The following is a 14,603-nucleotide window of genomic DNA, read 5'->3' on the forward strand; positions in this document are numbered from 1 at the left end:
CCCTTTGTGAATTCGCCCCTCAGTCTTTTCAACAGTGTCATGGCAGAATCCAGCGATTTGTTTGGTTCATGTCCTTTGAATAGAGGTGTGATATAAGAGACGAGCACAACTAAAGAAAACGACTCTCCTCCAGCAGGTTTTTAGCTTCTCCCCTCGTAGCACCGTCTGGTCACCGTCACCTATATTCTCCAACTCCACGGATAGGGATGAAGGAATCGCTGAGGCTGAGGAGAATTCTGGTGGTCCAGTACTACCCACACATTCTTTCACACTTATCCGTCTTCTCCCCTCTCCCTCTCTCTACTGCACTCTTTTTCTCACTTACACATGCGCGCGCACACACGCAAGCTAGCCCGCAGCAGCTGGATGGAGGGAGAGCTAATCCGGACAGACAGGATATGGTGACACCCTCGCGGCGGTGGCATTTCAGGCCGTCTCCAGAACCCCACCACCATGGGGAGCTTGGGCCTCTGCTTCGTCTGCCAGAGGACACCTCTCTGGGGTTGGATGTGTAGGAGCGAGGGGGGGCGTGGACGGGGCGTGGACGGGGTCGACAGGGTAAGATTGGTGGAGGAGGGAGCGGTGCTGCTTAGCGCTAAACCGCGGCCGCGGGATGGCGATAATGAAACAATCGCCACAACCACACTCCAGGCGAACGTCTCTGTAGCACGCCGGTGCTCCCCCCCCTGCTTCTCACTTCACCTGCTGCGGAGATGAATGGGCAGCGTTTCAAGCCTGCCGGTGGTGGCTCCTCCAATTGGAACACAGCGCCGGTGGAAGAAGCAGCTCTCACACGCTTCGTCTGGCACACTTTAACTAAGGCGTTTTGACGGAAAGACAGAGACATCAGGCGCGGCTCAATTCTCTCCTCCCCGGGCCAGCAGAGACTCGGGCAAACTACTGCAGTCATGCAGTATATCACAAATGATATAAAGTCACTCTGGTGAATAGTTCTAATTATGCAAGATTTGTTAACAATACTTGATGATAACCTGGAATTGACAAGGAATATATGTATTGTATGTGACCAGTAAGGATGAATCATGCATAGACCTGTCAGCTCATTCTGTGGCCTGACTGACTGTGGTGCACTACCATAGAGGCCATTAAAGTCAACGTTGCATGCCTAAACACTGGTAGGGTGTTTCCTTATGCAAATTCAGGTGTACGAGAATTTGCTTTCAGTTTAAGAATTCCGGGGAGCGCAGCTGAGAACGCTTTGGCTATTTACGAACACCTTTTCATGCGTTCAGGCATCCAGAGGAGATCTTTCATAAGTTTGTTCTTACAAACTTCTTACAAAGATAGTTACGAAGATATTTATGTACACTTTCGATCATGAGGTCCAATGATTCTGCTCAACACAGTGATGGACAAGCAGCAGTGATGCAGGATTTGAGGTATAAAGCAGGTCAATTTGCATGGATGCACTGCACTCCTTGCATCGAAGCTATCGAGCCATCATATTTGAGCGAAATAGATTTGAATTGAATCAGAGTTTATTTACGTAGTTTCGGGAGAACTCTATTAACTTAATTAGGAATTTAGGAATTAGGACTTAATTAACCTGAATGCCTGGATAGGTCAGTGACCGTCAGTCTGTAGAGTATCAGACTTTTATCATGCAGCATGGTGGTGCAGTGGTTAGCACTGTTGCCTCACAGCATGAAGGTACTGGGTTCAAACCCCAGCAGGGGGCCTTTTTTGCATGCTCTCCCCATGTTTGCGTGGGTTTCCTCCGGGTACTCCAGTTTCCCCCACACCATGAAAAACATGCATGCTAGGTATATAATACTCCTGCCATTGCCCTTGACCAAGGTACTGGCATTACAACTGGAGTTGGTCCCTGGGCGCCGCACTGTGTGGCTGCCCACTGCTCCTAAATAGTTAGGATGGATCAAATGCAGAGGACAAATTTCCCCAAGGGGATTAATAAACGTACTTCTTTCTTTCTTCCGAATCAACTGATCTACTTCATATACGTAAGTGCAGACAAACTTGGTTGCCATTAGGCTACAAAGTCCTGCCTAATGCATTATCAGAAAACTAATTTGATCCCTCTGCATCATTATTCAATTGCATTAGCCTCCATTCAGTAAGCTGCTGCTTACCTCTTCACTCACGCACTCAGCTTGTCACATCCCACCACCACTTCAGTATCTTCTAAACACATTGTTTGTCCACTAATAATCACAGGTTTTCATCCACTAATCCAAATAGTCCATCCAATAGAGTAGACGAATCAGTCACATTTTGAGAACAAATTGACTTGTTTGACTAAGACTGTTACGACCCCTGTGGGTCTAAGGGGAAGCACATACATTGGGATATAACAAAGACCCTAGCACCTAAATGGTTGATGCCTGTCTCCCAGAGGTGGGACCAAGTCATGGTTTTGCAAGTCCCAAGTAGGTCTCAAGTCTTTACACTCAAGTTGAAAGTCAAGACTGCCAATGCCCAAGTCAAGACAGGGAAGTCTCACGCAAGTCACAAGTCTGAAATGTTGGATTTCGAGTCCTAAACAAGTCCTAATGCGTTCTTTCCAAACGTAATGTAATTTAAAAATAGTAAAGCCAACAGAGTAATTGGTAGTATAGTATGACAAAAAAGGTAATGGTAAAGGTAACGCTTAAAATGTATTATTGCAGCGGCAAAAGGCGCAGTGAAAAATTTTGGGTGCACCTAAATGAAAAAGTTAGGCGCACTGGTGCAACCAATGTAAAAAGTTCGTTTGGAGCCCGACCTGTGTAACCGCTGCCTGTGATCTTGCAGCTCCTTGCTGCTGTTTATTATATAATATATCAGTCAGATTGCTTGTGATACCTTGGTGTAATTACAGTAAACAAATGAGACCATTGGTGTAACATTGGGAGCCTATTTCTCATGATAAGATCAAATGTCCCATAAACTTCCTGTTGTAAGCATGGACATGAGATTTGCTTTAAATATCCACTACAATTATATTTTAATTCAGTCATAAATTTCTTATTGTGAACTGTTAAACATAATTATTTCAGCTTCAGAGTTCAGATGCATCATTTGATATGTTGTGTTTGGTCACCCTCTTGGAGCAAGGCCAACTCTCAGTAGGCTGAGGAGGTGTGGCCTTCAGATCACTAGACGCTATAGATCAGTGGTGGGCAACCATGTTGGTCGCAAGGGGCCTTTGAGTCGATCTCTGGATGATTTGGAAATCCCAGACAAAGATATCCAATCACACTCAGGCTTTCTGTTTTAAATGTGAATCCCAATCAATCCCTGTCCTGTGTGGCTCTTAAGCCCGCCTTCTTCTTTCACTGTCTTTCCCTTGGCTCCACCCTCTGGAGCGAATTCCCCTCATTTCGTGTTTTTTTTAATTACGTCATGAATAGCCCTGCTGGGATTACAAATACGTCACACTCAGCCAGGTGTATTACCTGCTTACAACCACAACTGAGCTGATAAGACTGCGCCATTGAGAATTGGTTTGGGAAGAGACAAAACACCTACCATTGCAACACAGATTGGCAAGAGGATTCTCATCTGCCTCATATGTAACAACTGTGCGGCATTGGCAAAAAAAAAGGGAACCTGGCATTTCCTGTCACTCACAAATGGTTTGACAAGATGTAGCCAACAGTGAAGTGAGAAAAAGAAAGGTGCCTGAGAACTGAAATCCCAACTAGCAGTGGCTGATGGATTTGTCTTTCCTTGTAGACCCGACAGAGATACAGAATGAGCTGAATTTATAGCTGCAAGGAAAATACAGACATGTGGTAGACACTATCAGCTCATTTCAGGCTTTCAAAATCAGAGTACAGATGAACTGTGCAACGCTGCAGAGGCGTACCCTCCGCTACTACAGGATGTGCATCAGAACTGGAGTGACAAGGCAAAGAGGCAACGCAGTTGGACACAGAGGGCTTTCTTGTACGTTTTCTGCTTGGACTTTTTTTGCCTCTAAAATAAGAAAGAATCATATATTAATATTAGTGCTGTCAGGCGATTAAAAAAAATCTAATTAATTACAGGATTTGTAATTAATTAATCTAATTAATCGCATTTTAATCGCATAACCATTTTATGCCTGATATTCTATATTCTATAATCATATTTCAAATTGCATGTGTCCGGATGGCAGAATTCAGTACTGTATCTACAAAACCTTCTGTTTAATCATCTTCCATTTATTAATTTGCTTAGATTTCTCAGGTCTGGTCAATTTTAGCATGGTGTTATTCACAGTCAAAGATTTAAAAAAAAATATTGATATTCTCATTTGGTTCATTACAATTTACTCAAGCCTAGTAACAGACACAGTATTTCTGACACTGGGAATACATTCCCTGAGATCCATTATAGATGTCCCTAGAATCAGATACCAAGAACATGCAAATGGCCATATTAAAAAGTTAATTTTCATAACGCGATAATTTGCTGTGTAATTAATTAATCTAATTGATAAACTGACAGCCCTAATTAATATATAATATTGATTATTTTGTATTGTGCAATTCTTGACTTCTCAAATAAACATCTGGAACAATAAGGAATCTTTTTTTTCTTAATCTTGAATTTTAAAGCAAAAAAGCCAAAATAGGAGCAAGTGCTATCATCAGCATTTTAAGTGTTGTTTTATTATTATTTAATGATAATAATAATAATAATAATAATAATAATAATAATAATAATAATAATAATAATAATAATAATAATAATAATAATAATAATAATAATAATAATAATAATAATAATAATAATAATAATAATAATAATAATAACGTATAGCGCCTTTAAAGAAACCCAAGGATGCTTTACAATGCAACAAAAAAGACACAGGAATAAACTAAATAAATAATAACAATAAATGACTAGAGGCCGTAGGCCTTCGTGAATTGGTGGGTTTTCAGGGCTGTCTTAAAGGAGGAGTCCATGGATGTGGCAGAACGGATCTCAGCCGGGAAAGAGTTCCAAGGGTGGGGGCCGCCACACTGAAGGCTAATATCCATGTTTAAAAAACCTTTCTCCCCAGGTACTCAGAACTTGTTAAATATGAAGTGTTAAAAAGTAACCAGGAGTAAGTGGTATGCATGTATAGGTCCCATAATTGTATTAGTATTATTTGATGATATCAATGTGCAAAATACTTTTCTTCCCAAATAGTCAGAATATATTTATTTACATTTTATTATTAACACTTTGAGTGCCACGCCGGGTTTTCCTTTTTACCCCCTTGATGCCACAGTCCACTTCAATGTTAACGTTAATATCGCCTAATCTATGTTTTAAATTATGGCTGTTACAAAGGATCAGATTAAACCGAATATATATATTTATTGATTGATATATATTGCATAGTATTTGTATATCGTTTGATATCCCTTGTATATTCCTTGTACATATACACGGAATATCCCTTTAGCCTATTACAGACCATAATATTTCATTCTCCTATTGGACAGCGGTCCACAGGCGCCGGGGCCGTGCCTCCAGAGTCAGGTTCAAAGCCACCGTCAAGACATGTCTGTGCATGCCCGGCCTTGCCCAGGGATACGAGACAGAAATGAGGTTGGCACTAGTTTGTTCGCCGTGCATATAAATATGGCGCAGGTGAATACAGAAGTAGAGTTACCCAATAAGTTGAAGCCTCACCCACGATACTCCGTGCGGTGAAGTATGGCCTGTTTGGCCCCAAATAGAGCATTGAGACCGCGTGCGAATTAATAACTGAATTGTCAGAGTTTGGCGCTATACCGTCGAGTGCGACATATTTCTATTAAGTCAGTAATAGTCTATTTGTGTATAGTGTATCGTGCGGCTAAAGTTCTACAGTGACCAGCATCACCAACGCTTCCTCGTACCAGCTAGAGTGCTTATCCAGGCTGGGCTGCTTTCATGGCGCTTTCACCCGAGGAGACCTAGACGAGAACCGTGTGGACATGTACACTGGATTAATCTACCCGACGACTACATAGCCCTTTGCGGCTGGATTATATTTGTTTTGGTCCTGTGATTTATGGAGCGGAGAATCGCCGACGCCTACACGTGTTGGATTTACCCTGTGAGGAGACCAGTCGAGTCTGCGCCTCAGAGAGCCTGAGGCCGGCTAGCTTTCTTCACTGTGGAGCTACAGTCTACGGAGAACAGCTGTATTCGTCTGTGGATCAAGAGACTATTGCACCGTCTCCTGTACTTGGAGTCTCCTTAGTCATCGTTGACCAGACTCTCTACTACCGACAGATCCTCTACCCCTGCTGGCTTACAACCGGGGGGACCCTTCCAGTATCTCCCGCTATATATTACTAGTGTACCATAGATATAATTCCCTAAGATTCAGGTTGTATAATTACCTCCTGCGTAACCAGAGAATGGACATTCGTTATTGATTTGCCTACGCACATTCCTTTGCCTTATAAGCGCATCCAAAGTAAAATACAGAGAAGTATATTATGTACCTTTTGCTGCAATAAATACTTAATTACCATTTGGTGTGGAACCGATTCATTGTGGGAAGTGTTCATCATATTTATATATCATGTACTGTATGGCCAGTAATTAAAGTACATAAAGCGGTAGTGGTTTAATGATACCATACTTATCAATACAGTCAGGGAATTGTACCCCTCAGTTACAATGGCTATGTGTCTAATCTGCCCGTCGCTTATCAAAGAATACTTTTCCAGTCTGTGCTGTCAAGGCAGATTGGTTTTTTATCGCTTCATTTCCGTTTCAGAGCATTTTGAAAAGCACCCGTTTTGAGGTAAAAAACCTTCCATTCTGGGGCATTCTATGATAATCGTCTTTTACTGGAATATTCCAGAACGTTGATATTTGTCGGCCTATTTATGAATCGTTTTCAAATAAACGCTAGATGATCAATATTATACATACACGCACGCCCATTCGAGGCGCGCACGGATAATCGGCGTGTTCATTTCCTCATGGATTTTTTCAGTAAAACCGAAAGAGCCCATTTCACAAAACAGCCTATATCTTCATCAAAATTTGTCTGATTATCCTAACACTGATAACATAGATTCCTTACCTGACATCAGATGGTATCCAACTGGTATATTCCAATTCCTGATCACCATTCGAAAAAATCGATAAGTGTATGGATCCAACGTGATACAGTAGTACACATGATTCCGCGGGGCTGAGAGGCTCCAGAATGAACTGTGGTAACCCCGGCTGGATCAGTGGACTGGAAAATGTGGAGTACCGGATTTTTTTCCCCATCCATTTTCATTGAGTCCATTCCAAAATCCCTTAATGTCATCTGGGAGATGATAGGGGGCGCTTTTTTCCACATATGATCACCGGCGGCGCTCGGGTATACTCGGGTAGGCTCGCATGATGCAATATGATTTCAGATAGCTAAAAAAAATCTGAGAAATCTCGTGAGTGGCTTTCAACATAACTATCGGAAACCCGAGATATCTCGTGTGTGGCAGTGAAAGTGTTAATATTAAATTATTGACTCATTATATGTTTGCATTATTCTGATTCTATTCTGCAGCCTATAATAAAACCTAAAAGCAGCTGTCATTCTCACTGTCTGCTTGGCTATGGTAGGGCTATGGCGATGGTAGATCTCTCCAGTCTGGGAAAAGGACAAAGTAGACTAGATATCATGTCTAAAAAGGTTGCCCACCCCTGCTATAGATGCTTGATTGTTAAGCACTTAGTGTCCTTACAACACTCAGATGTGACTGATGGGCCAATCAGACATAGTGGGATTGAAGGAGGGACCAATCAGACATAGTGTGATTGACTGATGGGCCAATCAGAGTAACCAGAGTATATTATGTAATATCTTCAAGGAAGCAGATTGCATATCTAGAATGGCTTGATTTTGTTGATATCCAGGGGGATAGTGATCAAAGGGCTTTAGTTAATTTTACATCAACATACCTTCTGTTAAAAATGCAACAATAATGAAAAACACGCTTTACATTGTAATGAATCTTTAATGACTAGAGGAGAGGAACAGCCCTTGCTAACTGTGATGTGAACGTTATTTTTGTTGATAAAGCAAGTTTGTGTGGAAAGGCTTCCTTTGTGCCAAAACTCTGTGGATCCAACCTGGTCGTACACAGTATCAACACAAAATAGAGGATATTAACACTTTGGCGACCACAGTCTTGCGGCGATTTATGCCTCAGAGAACAGAGGTTTGTTTACAAACCGATGTACTTTCTAAGAGCTATATATATAATTTATAGAAATGCTATCTGTCCATTCTCATTGTCACTTGAGTGCATAAACCGTGCCTTCATAATGGCTTAAAGAAAAAAAAATCCATCGGTTGGTTGTCATTTTATAGCGTTGTGAATATTTTTTTTCACGCTTTTCGTCTCGTCTTTTTTCCAGGAAGCTAGATAATAGGCTAAACGTTGGCGCCGTTATATCAAACGCCATTTCTACTGTATATATACGAATGAAATAAAACAAACTGCGTAGCATCCGGACTATTACAGAGCATCTATGTCCATTGGCTAATCATAAATCCCATTATTCCAGGCTGAAATATGCGTTCGGTAACGGGATCAAAGATGGAGGGTCTTCGTTTGGAATCGAGGCTCATATGATCCGCCCACAGACTGTAAAATATTTTTTTTGTACAATCGCCCTCAATGATACTGCAGTGGAGCGATGGCGCCCCTAAGCGGATCTGGCCGGTATTGCATGTTTTGAAAATCAAATATGTGGGTAGGTCATGCATCTCGATCGCGGACGTTAATAGCGTTATAAATATGGAATAAAACAATAACAACTTGCCACGGCTATATACGTGGCTCTGGTCCACAACGCATGGCACCGAAACACGTATATATACGTGGCCGGTCCTTAAAGTGTATGGACTTGTCGGGGTCTCTGCAATTGTCTTTCATTCTCACCAGTCTCAACATTCTGCAAGTGGACAAGGACATTGCATGATATTATTGAAGTCGAAATCCTTTAGTGCCTTTAAAGAATGCAGAGCAGAAATATACTTGCATCTTAACAGGATTGTCAAGGATGACGCTTCAAAGTCAACCAATCAGATTGGTTTGGCCTGCCAAATGGTATTCCCTGGGTTGCATCAAAAAACTAACATCACCATCGCGGGAAATATTTGTTATTATTTAAAAAAGAAAAATACAGCTTAAAGCTGGTATGGTATGTAGTGTGTGCATAGCACCAGGCTTGAAAAGTGATGCAGATCTTGCTCTCTTTCTGCTGGACATGTAAGCTGACTCTTGCTCATTTCTCTGGTATTACCAACCTCACCTTTAGTAAGAAACCATCACTTGCTTCACGGTAGGAGTAGAGTAAGAGCCTTCTTTCCAGCAGTGTATATAACGCAATGCGTGAGTCAATGTGATTGAAAATAAGCAACTTAACAAAATATGTCATATGCTAGCTTGGACATAAGACAAACCATTGCTGCTAACTAATATAATAAATTGTATTGGCTGTGAACGTGCAGATCCCTGGGACCGGTGTGGCGGTGTGTCCTCTGTGGTGTGGTGACAAGTAGTGGAAACTGTGTCCTTGCACTCCGGCGCACTTAAGTCTATCAAGCCATAAAGAATCACACTTGGCAGCCATGCCGGTTGCCCTGCTTCCTTCATCAACCTCTGGGGGGGCTGTCCTGTAACCTGTGCAGCTGTCCGGAGGTCGATCAATGAAAGTTAAGGCTTGGCACTCTCAATGTCTCCTCCAAGCTCAGATTGAAGGGCTTTTATCATGTCCGAATGGACCAGAGACTCGTCCCTGGGCTATACAGCTGAAGCTGGGGACAGGGATGGATGATAGGATTGTTCCTCTTGTGCCTTTCACACACACACACACACACACACACACACACACACACACACACACACACACACACACACACACACACACACACACACACACACACACACACACACACACACACACACACACACACACACACACACACACACACACACACACATTATATATAGATATATATTGAATGCCTGTTGCAGTGTTGTAGTACTTGAGTCCAGGACTCAAGCATCGTCTGTATTCGGACTCGACTCGGAAGGTGCAGACGAGGACTCTGACTTGTTAATTGATAAATACAGTTATTTACATTTACATTACATTTAACATTTTGTCATGTAGCTGACGCTTTTATCCAAAGCGACTTACAAGTTTTGTACAACAAGACAGCAGGAAGGGTACAACTCTATCAGCTGAGTAACAAGTGCATGACAGTAAGGTTAGTTAGGGTTAGAGTTATATATATATTATTTTTTTTAATTATTATTATAATTTTTTTTTAAGATTTGTTTTGTAATAGGCCCTAATCATTTGACATTTGGCTGGCTATTGTGTCACAAAGTAAATAAACTACATTTGAAATAGTTACCACTGTCATTTATGTTTAATGTAGACCTTTTTTTATTTGTACGTCAGCTCAGACTCAACCTTGATGACTCGGACTTGGACTCGGACTTGAACACTGGGGACTCGAGACTCGACTCGGACTCGATATTTAGTGACTCGACTACAACAATGGCCTGTTGTGTCTTAGCTCTACCCATGAACAGAATGTAGTAGAAGAATGTTGAACCAAGGCAGAGTAGCCTATGGCAGATCTGAATCTCTGTCCTTGCCAGTCTGAAACGAAAGCGTGCAGAAGCTTGTGAGTTTATGTTAATGTGGGCCCCTCTGGTGCAGCGGATGCTGAGGGCCGTTTCCGATGCTCTTGATGCAAATCTCAGAGTAGAGTCAACATCCCAGAGGAAGAAGGATAAAATACTGAGAGATAATCAAGGAAACGCTCAGGCCTCCAGACAGGTCATCTCAAAGCTCTCAATATCAGCTTCTCTCAAACACTGCGCTCAAAGTTGAGTAATATTGCGGATTTGCATTCTATTGCCCCACGGCCCCAAGTGCGCTATCAAAGGCACACAAGCACCCTGCTTCTCGTTTCACCGCACATGCTAAGTTTTGACTGGACTGAATCAAGGTCGTTGTAATACGTCGTAATAGTACATGAATACTAGCTCGGGCCAAGCTACTGTGTCTTGGAAGGAGTTACGGGACAGGGACAAGTTCTTCATCATCAGTACGGGGATCTTGGATCTTGGCAGGTTTTATAGACCCGAATTTAGCAGTGCCACCCAAAGTCACCGTCACACCAATTGAGTTGATGATCGCCTCGTTGTGAATGATTAAAACCCGGGGTGAATTCTTGGCACATGCATGCTTTTATGCCTCCAGAGAGGGAGCATGGAGAAGAAGAAAAAGAAAAAGCATGCAGCCTCACCTCACCCCACGGCTGGAGGAGAAAATAGAAATGCTAATCTCACGCTGTGTTTACCTCAAACATATTAATGCATTTTTAGGAAATGCAACGGCGGTTTTCCACACAAAATGTACCTTGGGGGGTAGTCCGTCGCCTTTTATCTGTAATGATTATCGGTAACACAATCAGTATGAACTGTTCCAAAGACGCAATATCAAACAAATCAGGCGAATTAAAGTCTTATCTGCCTAAAAAAGAAAAAAACAGGGATATGCAGCAAGTAAATCTTAGCAGTATTTCAAGGATAAAGGCAACTTATCAGAGTTCTTTATTGTTTACGGAAGTCGGTACAGTGTGTGTGCAGATAAACGGCATGTACTGTATGCAAACGTGCCTATGTGTGTAGAATTCCAGGAGTCTGTGGCCTTTTTCATAGTCTCTCTCTCTCTCTCTCTCTCTCTCTCTCTCTCTCTCTCTCTCTCTCTCTCTCTCTCTCTCTCTCTCTCTCTCTCTCTCTCTCTCTCTCTCTCTCTCTCTCTCTCTCATTCTCTCTCTCTGTCTCTCACTCTCTCTCTCTCAGCCTTCTCCACTCGTGGCGCATTAGGATGCAAAGCGCTCTGCGTCGGGGGAGAAGGGGGAAGACTAACAAAAAGCGCTTTAGTGTTACAAAAACAAGCCAGACGGTGTGTGTGCCCGTGAAAAGATCTGTGTTTCTGACTAAACTCAAACTCCCTGTGGCTCCTCCTCGCACATCACTCCACCACCCCTCCAAAAAAGGTGCAGTGGTTAACACTGTTGCCTCACAGCAAGAAGGTCCTGGGTTGCCAGGTACCCAGGTGGGGTATCTCCCGGGCCATTCTGTGTGAAGTTTGCATGTTCTCCCCGTGCTCGCAAGAGTTTCCCTTCCAGCAAAAAAAAGAGATAAAACCCAATGGAAAAACACGCAGGACAGATCGCTAACGCTGTTGTGTCCCTGACGAAGACGGACAGGAGCACTTGGATTGGTCCCCTGGCGCTGCCCCACGCAGCAGCCCATGTCTGCTCCCGGCTGCTCTAGAGGGGGAAGGACGACGGGAAGTGCAGAGTAAATTTCATCCCCAAAAAATGTGTGTTCTAGGGCTGACCCCGATTAGTCGAATAGTCGACTAATCGATCGAAAGGAGCCGTAGTCGACTGCCAACCTCTTAGTAAAAAAATCAAGTTATTATTATTTTTTTTTTTTAATACTTAATTTTTTTTTATCATTCTTTCCAAAAGAAAAGAGGCCTAGAAGCGTGGCTAACGCTAATGGCACGCATACCAGCAAGGCTAACTGCCTAAGAAAACAGGCACAGAGGCACTGAAAGAGGATTTTACCCATCTAATGAACACACTAGACTAGACAAATATCAAGATGTATCCATCAGTGGACCAATTGCATGGTTTTGCAGAGGACAAGAAGGCTTCCGTCGACTCCTTCAGACATTAAGCACCCCGCACAGCCCAAATGGAATGATACAAAAAATAATAATAATAAAAAATAATTATACTTTTTTTTACACCTTTTTTTTTATAGTCGACTAATAGTAATAGTCGACTATCGGCAAATTTCGGCCAATCATAGTCGACTATCCAAATTCTTAGTCAGGGACAGCCCTGTTCCTATGTGTGTCGCCCATCTTGCATGTGTGCGTTCGCTGCATGACAATGTAGCAGTGTGTGCTACAAATAAAGACTTCTTCCTCTTCTTCTTCTCTCCCTCTTTCCTTCCCCGATGGCGACAGGTCCAAATTGCTTCGCCGGAACGACGATCATCCCGGCCGGCATCGAAGTGAAGGTGGACGACTGCACCATCTGCCGCTGCCACAACGGGGACTGGTGGAAGCCGGCGCAGTGCTTGCGGCGGGAGTGCCTCAACGGCCAGACGTTGTCATAGAGACCACCGCCGGGCAGCAGGGGGAGGTTTTGATGTCGGTGAGGCTTAGGCGAGAGAGGCCCCGGCTTCACGCCGGCACCATTACGTTTAGGATTGACGGGACAGGAGCACAATGTCTTTGGCGACCTGAGACTGAGTTTACGAGGCAGAGGGGAGACACCTCTCTCTCTCTCTCTGGCAGGGTTCTTCACGCTACGAAAACGACTTTACCCTTTCCTTCCCCGAGACTCTTTACACTTTCCTGTTTGAATCTGTTCTATATATTTTCAGATCGACTTGCTTGACTTGCTGCTCTCTCTCTCTCACACACAGACACACACACACAAACAGACACACAAGAGTTTATATATTTCATGAACTCTTTCCTAATCACTGGCACTGAAATGCTCTGTTGATTTCTGTATTTATGTCATCTGCTTGTTGTTAGCCTTCTGGCACGATTGCAGGGGTGGTAAAAAAAATAATACCAACAGCGGAAAAACCAACTGTAAGCACACAAGGTACGGCACGTTCTTTTTCCTTTGTTCTCATTGGGATTGACACTGATGAGAGCGCCGCAGAGCTGTACTCACCTTTTACCACTTCAGCTTGTTGACGCAGAACACACAGACACATGGTTGTCTTGATGGAAAATGTTTTTGTTTTGGGGATTTCCTTCTTTTTTTTTTCATGGCAAGAACTCACCTTAGATGATGTTACCGGCGGTATCCTAAAAGCCCATATACCATGCTTTTGAAACTTTATTAGACTACCGTGCCATAAGTATAAGCCCTGTACAGCGCCCCCCCAGAGGTTATTTTTGTTGGTGCAACATGCTAAAAAAATATATTATATGTCCTATTTTTATCAGGGAAATTAGGTTTTTCCTGGTTAGGCTGAGGTTCAGATTAGGCAATGATAAAGGAGTGGTACAGGTTAGAGTGAGATTCAGATAGTCTTAAGTTTAGGCATGTACTGTACAACCAGCTGGTTAGATCCCTATTCTGGGTAAACCGTGTAACGTTTTAAAAACGGCAATATGTATTGTTTAAATTTCACGCCAATATTTGATACTTTCAAAAGGAATAGATCATAGTAGCTGATGTATTTCTAGGTACAAAAAGTAGTTATGGGACCTTTCAAAATGCGGGAATGCCCTGGATGGTGGCAGATTACAGCAGGCAGAAGGATGCGGATAGTCGAGCACTGGGAAGTATTGTATATATGCAACGCAAAGTGCTGTTAACATATTATTGTGTTGAGTTTGTGAAATGAAGTCTGTGGTGAGCCCGTTCAAATATGCTACGAGACTCCGTAACACAAGGGAAAGTACATAGCTGTTAGATTCTGATGGTTCAGCCAGTATCACTTCTTCATCTGTTTGGCTTGTGTTATCACCTCTGCATCGTTGTCGTCGTGTAGTGTCTGTGTTGTGTTTATTTCCCTCTGTCTTGTCATACTGGC

At 42.8% G+C, this 14,603-nt stretch overlaps 1 protein-coding gene across 1 annotated transcript in view; it reads left to right on the plus strand.

Annotated features, from left to right (window-relative positions):
- vwc2l (von Willebrand factor C domain containing 2 like) overlaps positions 1-13,160 on the plus strand; it is a gene marked incomplete at both ends in the record, with an annotated part of 198,283 nt that extends 185,123 nt beyond the window's left edge. The window contains one exon of the mRNA XM_084310023.1: positions 13,009-13,160. Coding sequence (XP_084166149.1) covers positions 13,009-13,160 — 152 coding nt within the window. The remainder of the gene's footprint in view (positions 1-13,008) is intronic.
- Between the last annotated feature and the right edge of the window lie 1,443 nt (positions 13,161-14,603).

This window comes from Notolepis coatsorum (assembly GCF_963971535.1).
Source record: "Notolepis coatsorum genome assembly, chromosome: 3".
Taxonomy (NCBI): Eukaryota; Metazoa; Chordata; class Actinopteri; order Aulopiformes; family Paralepididae; genus Notolepis; species Notolepis coatsorum.